This window comes from Sinohyriopsis cumingii, chromosome 6 (genome assembly GCF_028554795.1).
Source record: "Sinohyriopsis cumingii isolate HCF-2022 chromosome 6, ASM2855479v2, whole genome shotgun sequence".
Classification (NCBI taxonomy): Eukaryota; Metazoa; Mollusca; class Bivalvia; order Unionida; family Unionidae; genus Sinohyriopsis; species Sinohyriopsis cumingii.
In genome coordinates, this window is record NC_142966.1 from 116895125 (window position 1) to 116912675 (window position 17551).

At 35.9% G+C, this 17551-nt stretch overlaps 1 protein-coding gene across 8 annotated transcripts in view; it reads left to right on the forward strand.

Annotated features, from left to right (window-relative positions):
- Window positions 1-17551, forward strand: part of LOC149797805 (pericentriolar material 1 protein-like) — a 135330-nt gene that overhangs the window by 100564 nt on the left and 17215 nt on the right. For 7 of the 8 annotated variants that reach the window (XM_089962781.1, XM_089962783.1, XM_089962785.1 and 4 more), the window contains 5 exons: window positions 1436-1534; window positions 3081-3281; window positions 9906-10082; window positions 11084-11322; window positions 12051-12186. In XM_089962781.1, coding sequence (XP_089818907.1) covers window positions 1436-1534; window positions 3081-3281; window positions 9906-10082; window positions 11084-11322; window positions 12051-12186 — 852 coding nt within the window. The remainder of the gene's footprint in view (window positions 1-1435; window positions 1535-3080; window positions 3282-9905; window positions 10083-11083; window positions 11323-12050; window positions 12187-17551) is intronic. The other variant, XM_089962786.1, reaches the window with a different exon arrangement.

Here is a 17551-nt window from a genome sequence, read left to right on the forward strand (position 1 = left end):
GTCAAAGCGATTTTTTAAAAAAAATTTGCATTCCTAACTCGCACCTTGCTTATAGTGTGTTCTATGTTTGTGGACCCCGTTGTGTGCAAGTTGTCGAGGGAGAGGTGTATTTTGTTCTGTACTGTTAGGAGTATAGGAAAATATCTCGGATTTTGTTTGTATGTGCATATCTGTATGGGTGGATGTTTAGGTCTTGTCTGCTCAGTAAACTCAGGGGAGGCTACTTTGGGAATTTTTGTTAATGTTCTTGTCCGAGCCTGCACATTTTGCTGCCATACTTTTCTGGTTTGTCTCAGTTCAAAGAATGGTTTAATTTCATTTTCAACAGACACAGTACCAAAATGCTGGGCAAATGTCACTTCATATTCTTCTGGCTTTTCAGCAGAAAGTACCACTAGTGGATTTACAAAGATTCTTTGTAAAAAAATGAAAGCATTTGGAAGACATGCAAGTTAAAGGATCCAGAGTGGAAGGGAAGTTGCCATGAGGAGAAAATGCAGCTGCTAAAATCAACTAAAATTTGTTATGCTCATTTGTCCTGGACTTATCTCTTGTAACTCCATAATGCTGTTGTTTCAGAATACTTTTACTAGTTTTAGCTTCCATGTGCAGTGAACCTAAGAAGTTTATGACTTGTTCTGATTCCATGAACGTTTTTGGATGAGGTCGTTAAATGTCCCTAAAAAGTCCTTTGATTTTGGCCCTCCAAGGCTTTATGAACCATGCTTCCAGTACCCTTCCATGCTAAGTTCACCCCAGGGAGGAAATTCCCGAGTTGGACTAAACATATTCCTGAGTCTGATATTTGTTATCCAGTAGTGTTTTAGCATTCAGAGAAAGATGCAGTTTGATATGAAGCATGGATAAAACTGCCATTTTAAAAACAAATTTAAATCTTTTATTTTTCAGAAGTTGTAGATTTCAGCTTTGATAAAGGGTATGTGCAGTAGATGGCCTTTAAAACGGTATTTTTTTAACTTCTGGTAGAATCACATGCATGGGAATGAATCAGTTGATACTTGTGTTAGAGCTGTTTCATATTATTCAGTGTCTTTGGATACTTACCAAAGTGACAGTTTACTGTATGGACCATTCTCATACCATTCACCACTTCTGAAATAGAGCTTAGCCTGCATTCCAACCTGCATTTGAATGAAGCTATTCAAGATTACAAGAAGGCATTTTGGGGAGTTCCAAATTTCTTTGGGGCATTTGCATTGGTAGTGTTTAAATCAAGATGTAGAAAGTCATTTTAAAAATTCAAAGAAATGACTAATTTCACGCAAATTTTAGCAATGCTACATCGGATATAGATAGGGGTACATGCCACAGAAAAGACTATAGACAACTTGAATAAAGTTGTTTTTGTTTAATTCACCCAAATTTTCTGCTCATGAAAGTATTTTGATCAACAAAATTTTTATTAATGTTTTAGCCTCCTCCACCATGGCTGAATCCTAACTGTAATAATTTTACAGTCTCAGAACTGACACCCAGTGAAAGCATAGTCACCTCCGATGAAGAGGAAGTCAGAGTGAGTGTTTTTGTCGTGCCAGTGAATGGCATTGAATGTTGAGACATAGGTATCGCATTCCTGGCTTTGACTATCTGGGCATCTTCATTATCAATGTGAAAATGCTGTTTCAAAGTTTTAGAAGCTGTTTTTTTTTCTATATTATTGGCTGTATTCAACTAAAACTTTGCATAATGTTATCTTATATGTTAAGATTTCCTATCTTGTTTGTGTAAGCAGAAAGGTGGTGGAATTATGATGTCAACAATAGTAATCAGAAACTTGGAAATAATATTGCTATGTGTCTCAAGTTTGTACCTTGATATGCTAAGATATTCTGTCTCATCATCATAACACCATTCACAGGCAGAAAAGACACTGTTCTGCAGAAGTTTTTGTGTGTGTTTGTCTTATCTGTTTGTATTTTATTTTATTGTACTCAGCCTGGGGACCCCCTGTATGTTCAGGATATGGAATAGGCCGAGTGTGCTTTTCTGAATGTTGTACAAGGCAGCTGCGGGAGGTTGTAGTCACAGTGGCTTAGTAGTGAGCATGATGAACTCTGACCAGAATGTTGTAGGTTTGGATCACACCATCTGATTAGCCTGGGTCGGCAAACATGATGTCTCCTTCGGAAAGACACTTTGCTCTAGTTGCCTCAACACTAAATGATCCATGTTTTGTTGCAGTGCCATGAAATACTAGGCTGATCAGTTTGTGGGAAATAATATAGCGCCTATTAGTTCATTTGAATTTCAGGCATTCAGTGCAACTGTTTTGATAATATTTTGATCAAGCATCAAGACAATCTACTTTTTACAATCTGTATTTGTAAACCTTATAATTAAAAATAAAAGGGTATGGGTGGTGGGGGCATAACAACAATTTGAAGGTTACGTCACTGGGGGCAAATAAAGTCCTTTGCCCAAAGACATACATGGTAGCCATTTGGGGCTTATCTGGTGGTAGAAAATAAGAAACTTCATTTTTGAATAATGTTGACCATAGTAATATGCACACCTTGATATTCCTATTCATTTGTTCTTTGCAGACTTAATTAAAAATTAATTATATTCTCAGTCACATGCTGCACTTTGGAGGCATTGTGTACGGTCAGCATAAGCTGTCAAAAAGAGGAGATGCAGTAGAGGAATTCAGTTAAAAATCATATCCATTTCTCAGACAGGTTAATTAGTTTGACAATTTTGATTGCTTTATCTTGTTTCAAAACAATTAGATTTGAAATTATTTCCAAGTCATTTGTAATTTTGTCGTTACATACAAAATGTTTTTGTTGTTTTGGGTTTAATACCATTTTGCAGCACAAGATAGGCTATAAATGGTGACCAGTATAACTAGTGGAGGAAGAACCCAGGAAAACTTTGGTAAGAACCACCAACCCACAAGAAGTTACTGGCAACTTTCTCACAGTTCCATATTTGTTGAACTGGAGACTTGAACCTATTTAGACAGGTGAGATGGCAGTGATTGGTAAATGTAAGCGCTTTAGACCACTCAACCATCTGGGGCCCCTTACGTGAAATGTCATTTGAATATTTATTTTCAGGCCAAACTAAGAGAGAAAGTGTCTGCTGTTGAAAAGAGGAAACTTTCTAAATTACCCAGAAGTAACTCGATGAAAAGTGACCAATATGACTATCAAGAGGAGGCAGAAATCACAAGTTCTGTCTCTACACCCTCCACAGCTTACTGGGAATCTCCATTTGCCCATGAGTCCCTAGGAGAAACAGTCATAAATCTAGATAAGGTATGTCCATGAATTTCCTCATTGTTGCTAGCCAAGGGTTGTCATTCCACTTCATTCCAAATGAACCCTTTGCATATGTATCTAGCTGCAACAGTTCTATTATCTTATTGGATGCAGCTGAAAGAACCTGATCCAGTTGGAAAACTTGTTACATTTATCAAGTAAGATAGTTGGGAATATATCAGAGGCCTCGTTAGAAAACAATTGTCACAAGTTTATTCTTCACTTCTTCACATACATTATCCAATCATATCATATCATACACTTGGTTTCATAAGCACTACCTTACAAAACAAGCTACTCTCCACCCCCAAGCTTGTTGGTAGCAAGAAAAGAGCTTACAGTTGTGTGCCCACTAAAGTGGAAGTTGGAAAAGAGTGTCCTCCCTTTGTGTCGAGGAATTGATGCCATTTCCCTTCCATATGATAGTTACTACTTTTCTTACGGAAGCAGCCTTCTTTTGAGACCACACAAAACTTAAAACCATTTGTGACTTTTTTGTATTGTCTCAACATGAGGTAAAGTGTATATTATAGTATCTGACTGTCCATCTGTTACCCATTTGGTTTCTGCAAAGTAACTAAAGTTGTCTGCCATTACAGTTACCAGTCATTATGAATAGCTTGCATTTGGTGAAAAAAATAACTAAAGCTGTACTGATTAATCAGCCATATTCATAATCGGGCTGATTATTGGAACAATCAGTATAATCGGTATCGGCAGAAATAATCGGTGCCAGTGTAAACAAATTTCCAAAATATAAATTCAGTCATAACATTCATCTTGACATGACTTGAATTTTAAATCAGAATTAAATAATGGAAATTAAGGAATAAACATTTGATTTGGGGGTTAATTGAAAAGTATATATTCTTAATATATATATATATTAAAAGTATATATTCTTAATATATATATATATATTTCAATATTCTTAAAAGTAAATACTTTTTGACACGCTTGTTGTGAACTACCGCTGATTGTCTCCTCACAACAAATTATCAATACCATGCATGCACTCATCCCAATCACAGCAGCCAACCAGCCAAATTAGGCTTCATGTGGCCCTTGAACTTCCAGCATACACATTACAGAGATGATCCTGGCTTTTAAAAAGTTGTCACAGAAATAAAATCACCAATCTCAATATTTTGTTGCCAATTTTCAAAAAATGTTGCCAGAATAAGTAGTGAATATTTTTCCAAGACTATTAATGTAATAGGCAATGAAAATTGAAAAAGATGGGATAGTTATTACTTTATTGACAACAAGCGATACAGCCATAATATTACAAAATAAATAATTGCATGACTGTTTTGCACTACTTCCCATGGTCTTTGCATTGTGCATCACCGTTAGTACATATGTCTAACTGTTGTCACCTGAAATAAATTCATTATCAAATGTAAAATATCTACTTTCCTACAGCCTCTCATTTTTTAATAGAAACATCAGGTAGTAAGCAAATCTATATTATGTATATTATTTTCCAAATAATAGTTTTGTAAGAAATTATATTTAGATAAGGACATTTTAATACTAAAACCCTATGATCGTACTTTGCAATGTAAGATAAGTGACGTATAATGCGACTGTCGATTTCACGCAATCAGGAATTAAATGCCCCCCCCACCACCACCAAATGGCTAGCTTCAGAGAGTACATCTCCGTCAACTATGAGTTTAGAAAATTATTTTTGCCGTGTTTTACATGCTTTGCTTGTTGGTGAACTGCTTCCTAAATCCCAGGAATGATCACTGAATGCTGTAGATTTTTTCTTGACAAGCAAATTATGATCTCCATTCCCACCAGTGAAACTTACCCGAGTCAACTTGACCTGGCATTACTGTACCGTATATATAAGCATTGATTACCATCATTAAATTAAAAGAAGGAATGAAGAAACATATGACAGAGCATATGTGCCTCCAAAAAAACTAATTCAGAATAAATATGTTATTTCGTCAAGAGTTTTATTTGCATATATGAGTTAACAATAAGAAATAAGGTGGGATATAAAATGTGGGAAATAGTTATCACATGTATGGTAGCTTGAGACCACATTTGAACTGTTAACATAAATCCGCACCCATTTTAGGCATTGTTTACTAGTCAATCAAATGCTAGTGCTTTCACTAACTGTAGAACAGGCAGTTTCTTGAAATAATCAGTCTCATAATTGGTATCAGCAATTTTAATAATCGGCTATACATGGTATTGGCATAATCGGCAAAAAGTGACATCGGTACAGCTTTAAAAATAACCCTATCATTTGTGGACTCTAAAGATCAAAGGTCATAGTCATTGTGACCGAAACAAAACAAATGGTTTCTGCACAGTAAGTTGAGTTTTCTACCATCAACAGGTGCCATATTTTGACGATAACTTGCACTTGGGGTAAGAAAGTATCCTATTGATTTCAGGGTTACAGGGTGAAAGGTCAAGACCACTGACAGAATGTAGAGCCATAGTTTCTTTGCCATCTTCTGTTGGAAACGTATGTCACTAGCTTGCATTTTGGGTATGGAAAACCCTATGGATTTCAGGCTCCAAAGATCAAGGTCACAATGACTGAAAAAAGAAAAATTATTTCCAAACAGTTGCTCAGATTCGCTGTCATATACAATTAAAAACTCTGGGGATAGTTTGATAAACTCTATTGATCATGGGTTCAAAATGTCAACATTAAAAGCCATCATGACTGAAAGAAGAAAAATGAGTTCAGCACAAATATTTTGAGCTCTATACCAAACTTTGTGACCGCTCTGGTGGCCTAGTGGTAAGAGTGTCCGCCTTGGATGTGGGAGGTCACAGGTTCAACCCAGGCTGAGTCATACCAAAGACTTAAAAAAAATAGTGCTGGCAGCTGCATCACTTGGCACTCAGCATTAAGAGGTTAGTGCTAGGACTTGTTGGCCTGGTGTCAGGATAATGTGATTGAGTGGGACATGATGCCACCTGCCTGTGCCATGATGCCCCAGTGCTAGGCATCACTATAAACTATCATACTGCAGGCATTGTTAAAGCTAAGTTAAAAATCCAAATCACACACACACACACCAAACTTGGTATGCTCATTCCAGACTTCAAAACACAGGTAGCACACATCACCTGGTCATGACATTTCCGGCTTTTACCAAGACAGGTGACATAGTGGCTCGGTAGTTAGCATACTGAACTTGAAACAAAAAGGGTTGAGGTTCAGAGTTTACCTTCAGATCAGCCTGGATTAGCTACTTTGGTATGTCATTGTGTTGCATTGGCAATAGAGGTCCTGCTTGGTTGCTCTGTCATTTATATCGAGTATTCAGCACAGAAAACGGGCAATGGAATTATTCTTCTCAGTATAGCGAAACGTTAAGTCACAGTGTATGGGCATTTATGGGCACCAAGTCAATACAGTTCTAGCACTGGCTCTGAGCCAATTCCAATCATATCAAGTATTTATCACCAGAATTGGGTTTGGTGATAGATTTTTCTGGTATACCCATATGTGTTAGCCACCTGGAAGGGAGTCTTTTTCCTCCCAAGAGGAGGGTTATCTCCTGTTCCTCCTATCAAGCATTGAAATCTCTCGCATTCGCAAAATTATTATTAAAAAATTCTGAAACTTCATTTTTCCCTTTTTTTGTTTCTTTTATGCTATTCTTCCAATGGAGTATATATACGGTAAAGACTTCATGTGATCACTTGACTATGAATGGGTTTATGGAGGGTGATCATGACACTTTAAGTCATAAATCAATAGACAATAACCTAAACAGTCAGTAGTAATTTGGAAAGGATTAAAGACATCACTGGAATATGTTTGGATCACTAAAGAGCTCAGGCAGTATAAAACAATTAACATTACTTAGATTCTTCAGCTGGTCATTTTGGCTTTGGTATTTGTAGATCATAGATTGTACATTGTGTTATCAAAAGTAATTCAGAAATGGATTATGGTGGGATTAGTCATTATTGAAAAACTCAAGTGGTATAAAACAGATCAATTTGGTTTCAGTTTTTAAGTTTGTTGAGATGATGCTAAAATACCAAAATCTAAGTAACCAACATAGCACATGAATTCAATAATTTCTGGAAAAATTAATTTCAGTGGTTGGAATCAAGTTCAGAGGGATTTGAACATGTACTCTGCTATCACTGCAAAGTTGACTTTAAAAATAACTTTCCCAGTTCAACAAAGATAGCACCAATCTTGAACAGCTCTGGTGGCAGGTTATCAGCAACCTGAATCTACCCACAAACATGAAGCAATTTAAATTTCTTGTTGGACTTAGTAGAGTTGTACTAACATTGCAACATTACAATGCAGACATTGAAAATAAATTATTATATTTGGAGGAAAATTTAGGCTGATTCCATCATCTCAGTATTATTGAGATCAGCATTGATAAGGACTGCAGCAAATATAGTCCAGGTACAAGTCAGCTAAGAATTATAAAGATGTTTGTAATGATGATATGAAAGGCATGAAGTTAATGTGAAATGACTGATGTGATGAGATTATGTGCATGACTGGAACCAGAATCAGCGAACCACCTTACACTACTAAGTACTGGGCTCATGGAAGCGTAGTGGATCATCACCAGACAGTTCTTTCACCAGTCTTCACGTAGTCTTGACCCAGCACCAGCTACAAGGACATGCCATTCCCAGACACACATTAGCAGCCTCAGACTATCCATGATACACTAGGGAACACAGGAGATAATTGTTTTCAGGCAGATTTTCATTTGTACTTGTAGAGAACAGAGTTTCCCACATAACCTGTTTTGCCAGGTCCATCATTGTATCAGATATCACCATGACAAAGATTCATGCTCACAAATGCCATCATCCTTTTTTTTGTCCACTTCCGTGCAGGGATTGACAGATTTTTCTGGATGTGTCCAAATCTTTGAAAATCTCTTAGAAATTGGCAACATCTGTTGGTCTCTTAGGAAAGATCAGCCATTCTGGTCAAGTTGCTAACATACTTCATTGCAAGACCAGGTGTCAGTGGTCCTTTTGTTATGCCTAGCAACATCCAACAATTTCAGCTAAGTGTGCTGTTCGGTACAGCTCTGGACCTTTCTCTCTTTAATCCCAGCTGTCAACAAGGACATGGTGAGCCAGTGATTGTGACAACTGCTTGAAACTGTCATAGATAGCAATATGACATATGTTCAACTTTTTTCCATGGTAATTCTTTTCAGCAATTTGAGCATAGTTTTAACACTTATATCAAGAACTCTGCTAACATTTCTTCTTGGGAGTACTTCTTAACGTGGCTCATGCAGTAACAGAACAGCTCAATGCTTATTGACCTAATGTTCAAGCTGCATCTATTATGCTTTACCTGGTAGAAAGATGTGCATTTCTTTCCACATCAGCCATCTGGGCAATCATCATATAGCCATTTTCTTAAATCTCTTCAGGACACCAAAGTGGCAAATCTTGCTGGCCTTTGCATTGACCCAGAGAGTTGCCCTCCTTTAGAGGAAGAGATTAGACATGGTTATGCTTCCTTTATAACATCCTTGTGAGGGATTTCAGTTTTTCCATGAAACAGAAGACACTTCCCCTATGACAAGAATGATATAAGTTGCTTTGGAGGGTTTCCAGACCATGTTCTGTGCCCCTACCCCATCTTAAATTTTGTCATTCATTACAGATGACTCAAGAGACCTGTATACTACAGTGACAATCTTGAAAATCTTGTTATCACTGCTCTTCCCGAATGGATGTTAATATCAGCTTAAAAGAAGAAAGGGTTCAGTCTTGGACTGCCAGAAACTTTGGGGGTGGGGGGGTGAGGGGGCTGGTAGATGGACTCTTGTTATGTGACAGCTATTCTGACAACAAATAAATCATTTTGTAACAATCATTCAGTAATCCAGAGCATCTGAAAAAGATGTAATCTTTCAAGCTTGTGTAGATAGAGGATTTTTGACCACTCCAGTGGTCAAAATGGTAAGAATGTCGTCTTTGAACGTGGGAGGTCGTTAGCTTCAAGCCCTGGCTGAATCATACCAAAGGCGTATAAAAATGGTACTAGCAGTTGCCTTGCTTGGTACTGATCATTAAGAGGTTAGTGTTAGGACTGGCCAACCTGTTGATGGGATAATGTGACTGGGGGGGACATGATGCCACATGTCTGCGGCATGATGTTCCTTTACAAGACATTACTATAAACTGCCACGCTGCAGACATCACAGTGAACACACACACACACACATACATGGATTTACTAGCTATTCATTACTTTTAGATTTTTGTATGCCAGGAATAGGTAAATTCATTGTCATGTGATAATATGATGTATTTATTATTTTATTGTATCAAAGCATATTTTGTTGTAAATACACTTAAACATAGAGGAACACACACAGACACATGCACACACACACACTGTATAGTGCATTGTGATTTTCACCAGTAACAATTGAAAATATGACTACTATTTATTTTTCTAGCATTGTAAATTTTACATATCTTCCTATGTTTATTGTCAGATAATTTGGAAGAGTTTATTTATAATACCAGTTCTTGAATGTAATTACAAAAAGAAGCTAATCCAGAACAAGACAGACAAAATGTTAAATGTATTCTTGTACCTTTACTTTGATTTTTGCTTGATAGACCTTGAAGAAGATGAGGGAGTATGAGAAAAGGATGGCAGAGCAGGAATCTGAAGCTAAAGCCGAGAGGGACATGGCTGGAGGGAGTAACAATGGCAGAGTAGAAAGATCTAATGAAGCCTGCAGTAGTTCAGCTATGGACCAGGGCAGTGAGAGCTCAGCCACTTCAGATGTACCAGTAATTAATTCTTTTATGTCATGCCTAATACTTTACATATTCTTGTTCATTACAAGTCCACAGACACAAGATTTCATATAAATAGTCATCTTGGGTCGAAATTTATCAGTTAAGGTTGACCAAATTTAACAGAGCATCCTATCATAAAAATTATTTAGATTTGTTTCATTAGTTTTCCCCTTCCATTAGATAAAGCTTTTATAACAAAGAACAGATAAACCTATTGAAGACTGGATGATTAATGTTGATACACCTTCATATTATGATGTTTTCTGTCCATCTGTATGTATGTCGATCTCTCTTTTACCAATTTCTCTTCTGCACAACAACTCATATTGTCGAGCATCAACATTTACCAAAACTTGGGGATGGCTTGCACAAGCACAAACCCTATTGATTTCAGGATCACAATCACAAAGCTCAAGGTCATTGTCACTGCAAGAAAAGAAAAAAAAAGAAATATTTTTCTACAGAATAAAATGAGTTCTGATCCATTTGCAGCTGCCAAACACCTGTGAATGGTTTGCCTGTAGGGCTAGGGGGTGAGGGTAACTGTGACTGAAAGAAGAAAAGTAGTTCTTGCACAATGATTTAGTTTCTACACCATCTACAGTTATCAGTGCTTGTTCTGGAAGTAAGACATCACACCAAAAAAGAACAAATAAAAGGGTGGATGTATTTCATTTTAGGATTTGTGTATGATGTACTGTTCATGGTGCTTTTGATACTAAATTTGATGATTATCATTCTGGGATGAATTGTTTCCAAGCCAGATCAACTATTCAGTTTCTGTTACATATTACATCTATACCTTAATAAGTCAGTGAACAATCTCAGGCCCACTGAAACCAATTGTTGAATTTGCCAGATTTAAAATTAACAGAAGTTATTCTTGAATTACTTTGGATTTGATGAGATAAATGTCTTTTCTCCATAATCTGTGATTTCATTTTATGTCCACACAAGTTTTTATTGTTCATATTTTTGTGTTTTCATTTCAGTATCCAAGAATCAATACCCAGCTTCTTGACCGTCACATTAAGACCATCATGAAGGAGGTTATGCCAGTTATTAAAGAACACATGGACAACACATGCTCACCACAACTGCTGGCTTACATAAAAAACTTGGCTCTCTCCCTCACCCGGCAGTATGATAGTGGGCAGGAGTTCTCCAAATTCTTCCATAGACAGCTGGGAACTGTGCTTCAGGATTCTCTTGCAAAGTTTGAAGGGAAAAAGTGAGTGGCATTTATGGGGCACAGACAGCTCTTTCATTTCCCATATATCATAACGTATGTTTGGCCAGATTAATATATTTTTGTGGTAAGACACACAAATCACACATGTATCCTATTAACAATCAAGAGGAAACTTTTAAAACATAGAATATGATGCTGCATGGCTTGTTTTTGAGATAAATTCTCTTGTAGATTCCCACTATGAATATACAGCCCATGCAATCTCCCCATTGACATCCGATAATGCCAGCATCTCAAGAGCTGTAAAATGGTATTTGTTAAAGCAATACGATTGTGCACAATTTACCCATATGTAGGCTTCTGAAAAATTGTTCTTTTTTCTTCTTCTGGTAATTACTTTCAGTAAAGCTTTCAAGGAGCAACTTTCATTCTTGTAAATACAGTATTTAATACAGCACCACTTGCAGGATGTTTCTTTAGCTTATGAAGAATTTTGTTGGCTGTGACCCAAAATGTCAGACTGACAATGACATAGTTTCCATACACTTTTTAAAATCCAACCCTGTGCTGAAAACTCAAATATTAAAAGTTGTACCCATAGGTTTTTAATATCATTGAAATTTTGCAGATTATATAGTGATACAAAGTATTTGATATTTTCTGTCTTTGCACCTAGTCTCCCAACTTTTTGATGAATCAACCTGAAATTTGGCAATCATTACTGTCAAATTAGGCTTAAGTGTTACTAATGATTTCCTCTGTTTCAGGATGAGAGAATGCGGTGAAGACCTAGTTGTGGACATTTCAGAAGTTCTTTTCAATGAGCTGGCATTCTTCAGACTGATGCAGGATCTGGATGATCCAATGGTTGTGGACAAAATCAAAGCTGGGTCATGGCCAGAGGTGATAATGTTGTGATGTTGAAATGAATATTTTCATGATTCTTGAAGCTCACCATCAATTGTCAGTCTGTCTATAACAGCATAGCTTCTTAAACTTCTTTTCTGTTTGAAAAAATGCTAGATTACAATTAATTCTGGCATGTAGAGAAACTCTGGATAAAAAAAAAGAGTTTTTAACATGCTTGTAGAAAGTCAAGGAAACATTTACTACCTTTGGCACCAGCATCTGTACATATGAAGGCTGTACATATCTACAACCTCTCTGCATATCAACCATTCTTTCATCCTAGCTTGTAGACACAATTTTCGTGGCTCTTACTTCCTGGGGAGGGAGTTGAGGGTGATGCCTGTGTTTATACTGTGCATTTACATTATTTGTACAATCTTGTCAAAACATTGTTTTTGTCATATCTACATAGGTTTGTTTGCACCCAATATGCATGATTTTATATCAGGAACCATAAAACTTGGCAAGGGGATGCATCTTAGTAAGTACTATACCCTTGTTACAGAAGTAGATTACTGTGACCCATATTTCAAATTTTATTGACATCAGCTAAATTTTTTGTTATTTTATTTCTCAAGCACAAGTCATGCTACTATCATTAAACTAGTTTGTTGTATGCATCTCTATTAGTACAGCTCCCTTACAACAAAAGATCATCACACTGACTTAAAATTTACACTTTACTGTCTTGGATGAAGATTTTGCATCTAGCTCATGACCATGTAGTTCTTCCATTCTATGTACATATTATCCTTCCTAGAATCATGAACTTAATGAGAGGATGCATCTTGATGAGCACTACACTGGGAATGGCAAACTTTGGTCACTGTGACCCATATTTCATGCTGACTGACTTTGGTTAAATTTTGTGAAATTCATTTATTGGGCACTTTTCATGCTTGAGTATGAAACTTGATGATATTGTTATGTATCTGTATTGTATGCTTCAGTTTTGTCCATGATTGAGGGTAATACCTACCTGATTTTTGTCATGATTCTATGAAGTAAGCAAGATGTTTACTTGAATTTGAGTTCAAGACCTGGTTGTTTCCTTAGGAAATCCTATTGCATCTTAGGTCAAGTGAAATTAGTATATACAGGATTTGGTAAACAGTTATTCGTTCCAGTTTAATATCAGTCTTTGGGAATCTGTGATCAAAGTTTGTAGTTGTATTCAGAATAAGTTTGACAGGAATTATTTATTTAATTTTTTTTTTTGAATTACAAAGAGCTCATTTACTTTTTGGACTAAAACACTACTTTGGGATCATTGAGAACTTGTTTGAAAACATTCTGGATTATATCATTGTGGTACATCAAAACATTAAAGACTGGTACATCAGGAAATTCAAGATTATTGGAATTAATTTGGAACATTCTTTACTTTTGGACTTGTGAAAGTGTGTGTATGGGATTTGGAATTTTAACATAGCTTTAACAATTTTTCAGTTATATTGCTATGATGTCTGCAGTGCAACAGTTTATAGTGATGTTTAGCATTGAGGCATCAAGCCGCAGACATGTAGCATGATGTCCCACCCAGTCACATTATCCTGACACTAGGCTGACCAGTCCTAACACTAACCCCTAATGCTGAGCACCAAGTGAGGCAGCTGTTAGTAGCATTTTCATAAGTCTTTGATATGACTCAGTCGGGGATCGAACCCAGGACCTCCACATCCGAAGTGGATGCGCTAACCACTAGGCCATTGGAGCGGTTGACTTATGAAAGAATATTTAGGATGATTTGGGATTTAATTCACAATGCTATAAGTGTCTTTTGAATTTTCACTTTGCATGGTAGGGAAGTAAATCATTTGTTGGTTTCACTTTCTTTCTGTTACATAGTTTAACATCTAGAGTATTTATATTTAGCTCTTGACTATTAGGCATTTTTGTCTTGTGTATGCATTCTATCATAAAATCATGAAACTTGTTGAGCATATGCATATTGTTCAGTATTACACCCTGATTACAATAGATGCCGCTGTGACATGTATTTCATGATTCAATGACATTGTTGAAATTTTGTTTTCAGGTTCATTTTCTGGGTACTGTTCATGTTCAAGTCATGAAACTTGATAACTTGATGTATTCATGTTAGTATCACACCCTTACCACACCTGCCAACTCTTAAGAAAATTGCCCTTAAAATACGGACTTATGGCATAAAAGTAATAAAACTGCGGAAAAATTATCATTGCTGAAAAATCTGGAAAATTTGTTTCATATTAAAAGTAGTGAAATTAGTTAGGAACCAGACTAACTTTACAGCATCACATTAGACACTTTAAACTGCACCTATTTGTTCATGTGAAGTGTCTGCATGATCAAACTGTTGATCATAGAATTTTTTTTGAATGGTGTCCAGCAAGCGATGCATGTTTAAGCCGAAAGGGAAAATAAGCCTCTTGAAAAGTGTTAATAATCAACACAAAAAATAAAAAGGAAGAATTAGATTCCTGTGAAAAAAAGCTGGAAGGGACATCGTCATGTGAATAGAATAAGACTTTCCAAGAATTATGTCAAGTTGAGAGACAGATGTTGAACTGCATAGGGTTTGGAACTAAAATTTATGCAACTGTACTAGTGGTAAATAAAGTCTGTGCATACTTTACAAACTTTTCAGTTGAACATAATGTTTATTGTTGCTGCACGTTCCAAATACCGAACCTTTAATTACGTTTTCCAGCTTTACAATAGCAGTTTATGATATTTTGTTACACCTTACTGAAAACTGGTCAGACTTGCAGAAAAAAATCATCTGCTTTACTGAGATGGACTTGTCAGGGTTGGCAGGTCTGCATTACAACCAAAAAGGTCACTTTGTCCTCCCAACTTGGGTTAAATATTTGTATTTAGCTCATGACCACATAGATTTATTCATGTTAACATTCACAGAAGGCACTTTCTGACAGTTCTGTAGAAGCTAGGAATAAACTTGTGTATTGAGTGCGTTTCATGTCAGGCCCCAGGTGTAGTGGCTAATCATGGTAATTACTGATGCGTAAATTATGTTTGTACGGATCTTGAAATAGTTATTTTATCAAATCTGTAGTTTGCTTGTGTTTCATTTGCACTTCATTTTTATTTACAAAAAGAGGTCTTTGTGATGTATTGCGTTCCAGTCATGCTTGCCAGTGCTCCCACTAGCAGTTGCATATTAGGAATCAGACCAAAAATGTCAGATCCAGGAGTCATGTTCTGACATTTTGGAGTCAGTGCTGATGGTTGATGCTAATTAAGGATCATACTAGCTTCCTTTGAATTTGGTAGGACACAGAACAAAGTGGTCCAACCTTACTTCTGGTTTACTTCCTGCCTTACAAACAACAAAGAACCAAATTGCATCTTCATCTCGCTTTAAAAATGATCACTCTTGTGGATCATGGATGTTGTCTTTGCTTAAAGATGAATTTTAATTATTAAACACTGGGGTGCTTAGTTATCTGGGTGAAAGAAGTTAGTATTTTGATAAGCAAATACTAAGCATAATCTTCATCGAAAATGGAGAAAAAAAATCACATATTCACATATCTGCATAAAAAAGTAAAATAGAATACATATTCACAAAATTACCTATATGGTTCTTTTCAGTAATTATTATTTTTGGACATTTATTTAACTAAAATTATCAACTCTGTGTGCCATTCAGCAATGTGTTGTGAAGAATTCTATAGATATTTAGTGGGTGTGGTAATTTAGTCTCTAAATGTGCCTTACTTTTCAAAAAACTATTCAACTATTCCTTTTCAGTCAAATCTTTTCCTTTTCAATTAGATGTTTTTCTTATTTTTTTGCATTTTTGTCTCTAAAGTATCAACTATAAAGTATCAAACACTGATAAAAGTGATCAAGTGATGGTTTGCTAGTGACTACATATTCAAATAAAGAGATCTTGATTGCTGACACATTCACATTTGTTTTTACAACTAGACCATCTGCAAAACTTTAATGCTATAAATGTCTGATTGTTGATTAGAATGCAGGAGTGTTTTTATCGATCTGCATGTCGATTTCCCATCACAAGTTAAATCAAAACACTAACTGTGCATTCCCAGCAAAAAACCTGTTCAGAAATATTTTATTTTTATATATGTAGGTATTAATTTTCATGTTTATGTGAAAATAAAATTTTTTGTTGGCTATTGAATTTGTGGATTTGCAAAGGAGTTTTATAAAATGAAAATTGATACCCCACAGAAAATAGTGAATTCACAATACACCTCTCCAAAAATATAGGCTGCACTGTAAGCAAGGGTAAGAGTTACTGGATGACCTCAAAAAGTTAAGAAGAGGATGTGATCCATGCTGGACATTAAGAAAGCTCGGGTGTGGGAGGAAAAAAGGATCTGTTTAATGGCTGCAAACTTGATTAAAATTGCATTGCATTGGTTGTGGAATTTAAAGGAGATTATTTGTCGATTGTCTATGCTTGATACTCTGCATGCAAATGAGCCTCAGTCAAGTGACGTTTAAGCTTAAAACAAGGCTCATGCCCTCACCTTTGACATTTTAGCTGACGAAGACCAGCAGAAGAATTTTGCAACAATTTCTCATATTTATTAGCTACCAGTAGTGATGTTTTACTGAGTTGGCATGAATTTACATAAAAGTACAAGTGCATGTGTTGAAATAAAATTCATGTAAATACTTAATGGTAACCGGTCATACTCAAACATTTTTCTTTTTACATCAGATTTGCATTACATAATTAAAAGTAGTTATAGTCGCTCAAAAAGGAAAACAAATTATCAAGTGTTAAGAATAAATAATTTAATTACTCAAAATTGAAGTATACAATGCAGTTACTTCCCCTTAGCCACGATTTCCCACCTATAAAGGATGCCATCTGGAAATGACTTACATTTATTCCCACGAGAGAAAGTACATGCTTTTTGTTGTCAAAAAATAAAAAAAACTATAAACTTTGGATAGGGAACATTTAGATGAAACTGTCAAAAACTAATTTACTGTTCAGCCTTATATCGATATGCGTGCATGCCACACTAGATTGTGTTGCTTTCAAAACTGTTCCATTGTTTGAATTTATTTTCAAAATTCCCATTAATAAAGGTAAAAAGGAATCAATGCTGGCTTCCCTATATTGGCTGACTTTGTTTAACAAAATAAATGAGCACACTTTAAAGAATGCAAAGGAACCAAAGTTGGCTTCCTTATATCAGCCAACTTCATTAAAAAAAAATCGGTGCACTTAAAAGAATCCAAAATCAGTTTCCGCGGTTGACTTGCTTTGTAATAAAATAACCTTTGTATTTGATATCCTGTAGTTAAGTTTAAGCAATGAGTTTATTGCTTGCTGCCAGTTGTGTTTATTCATCACCCAGGCTTCTATTTG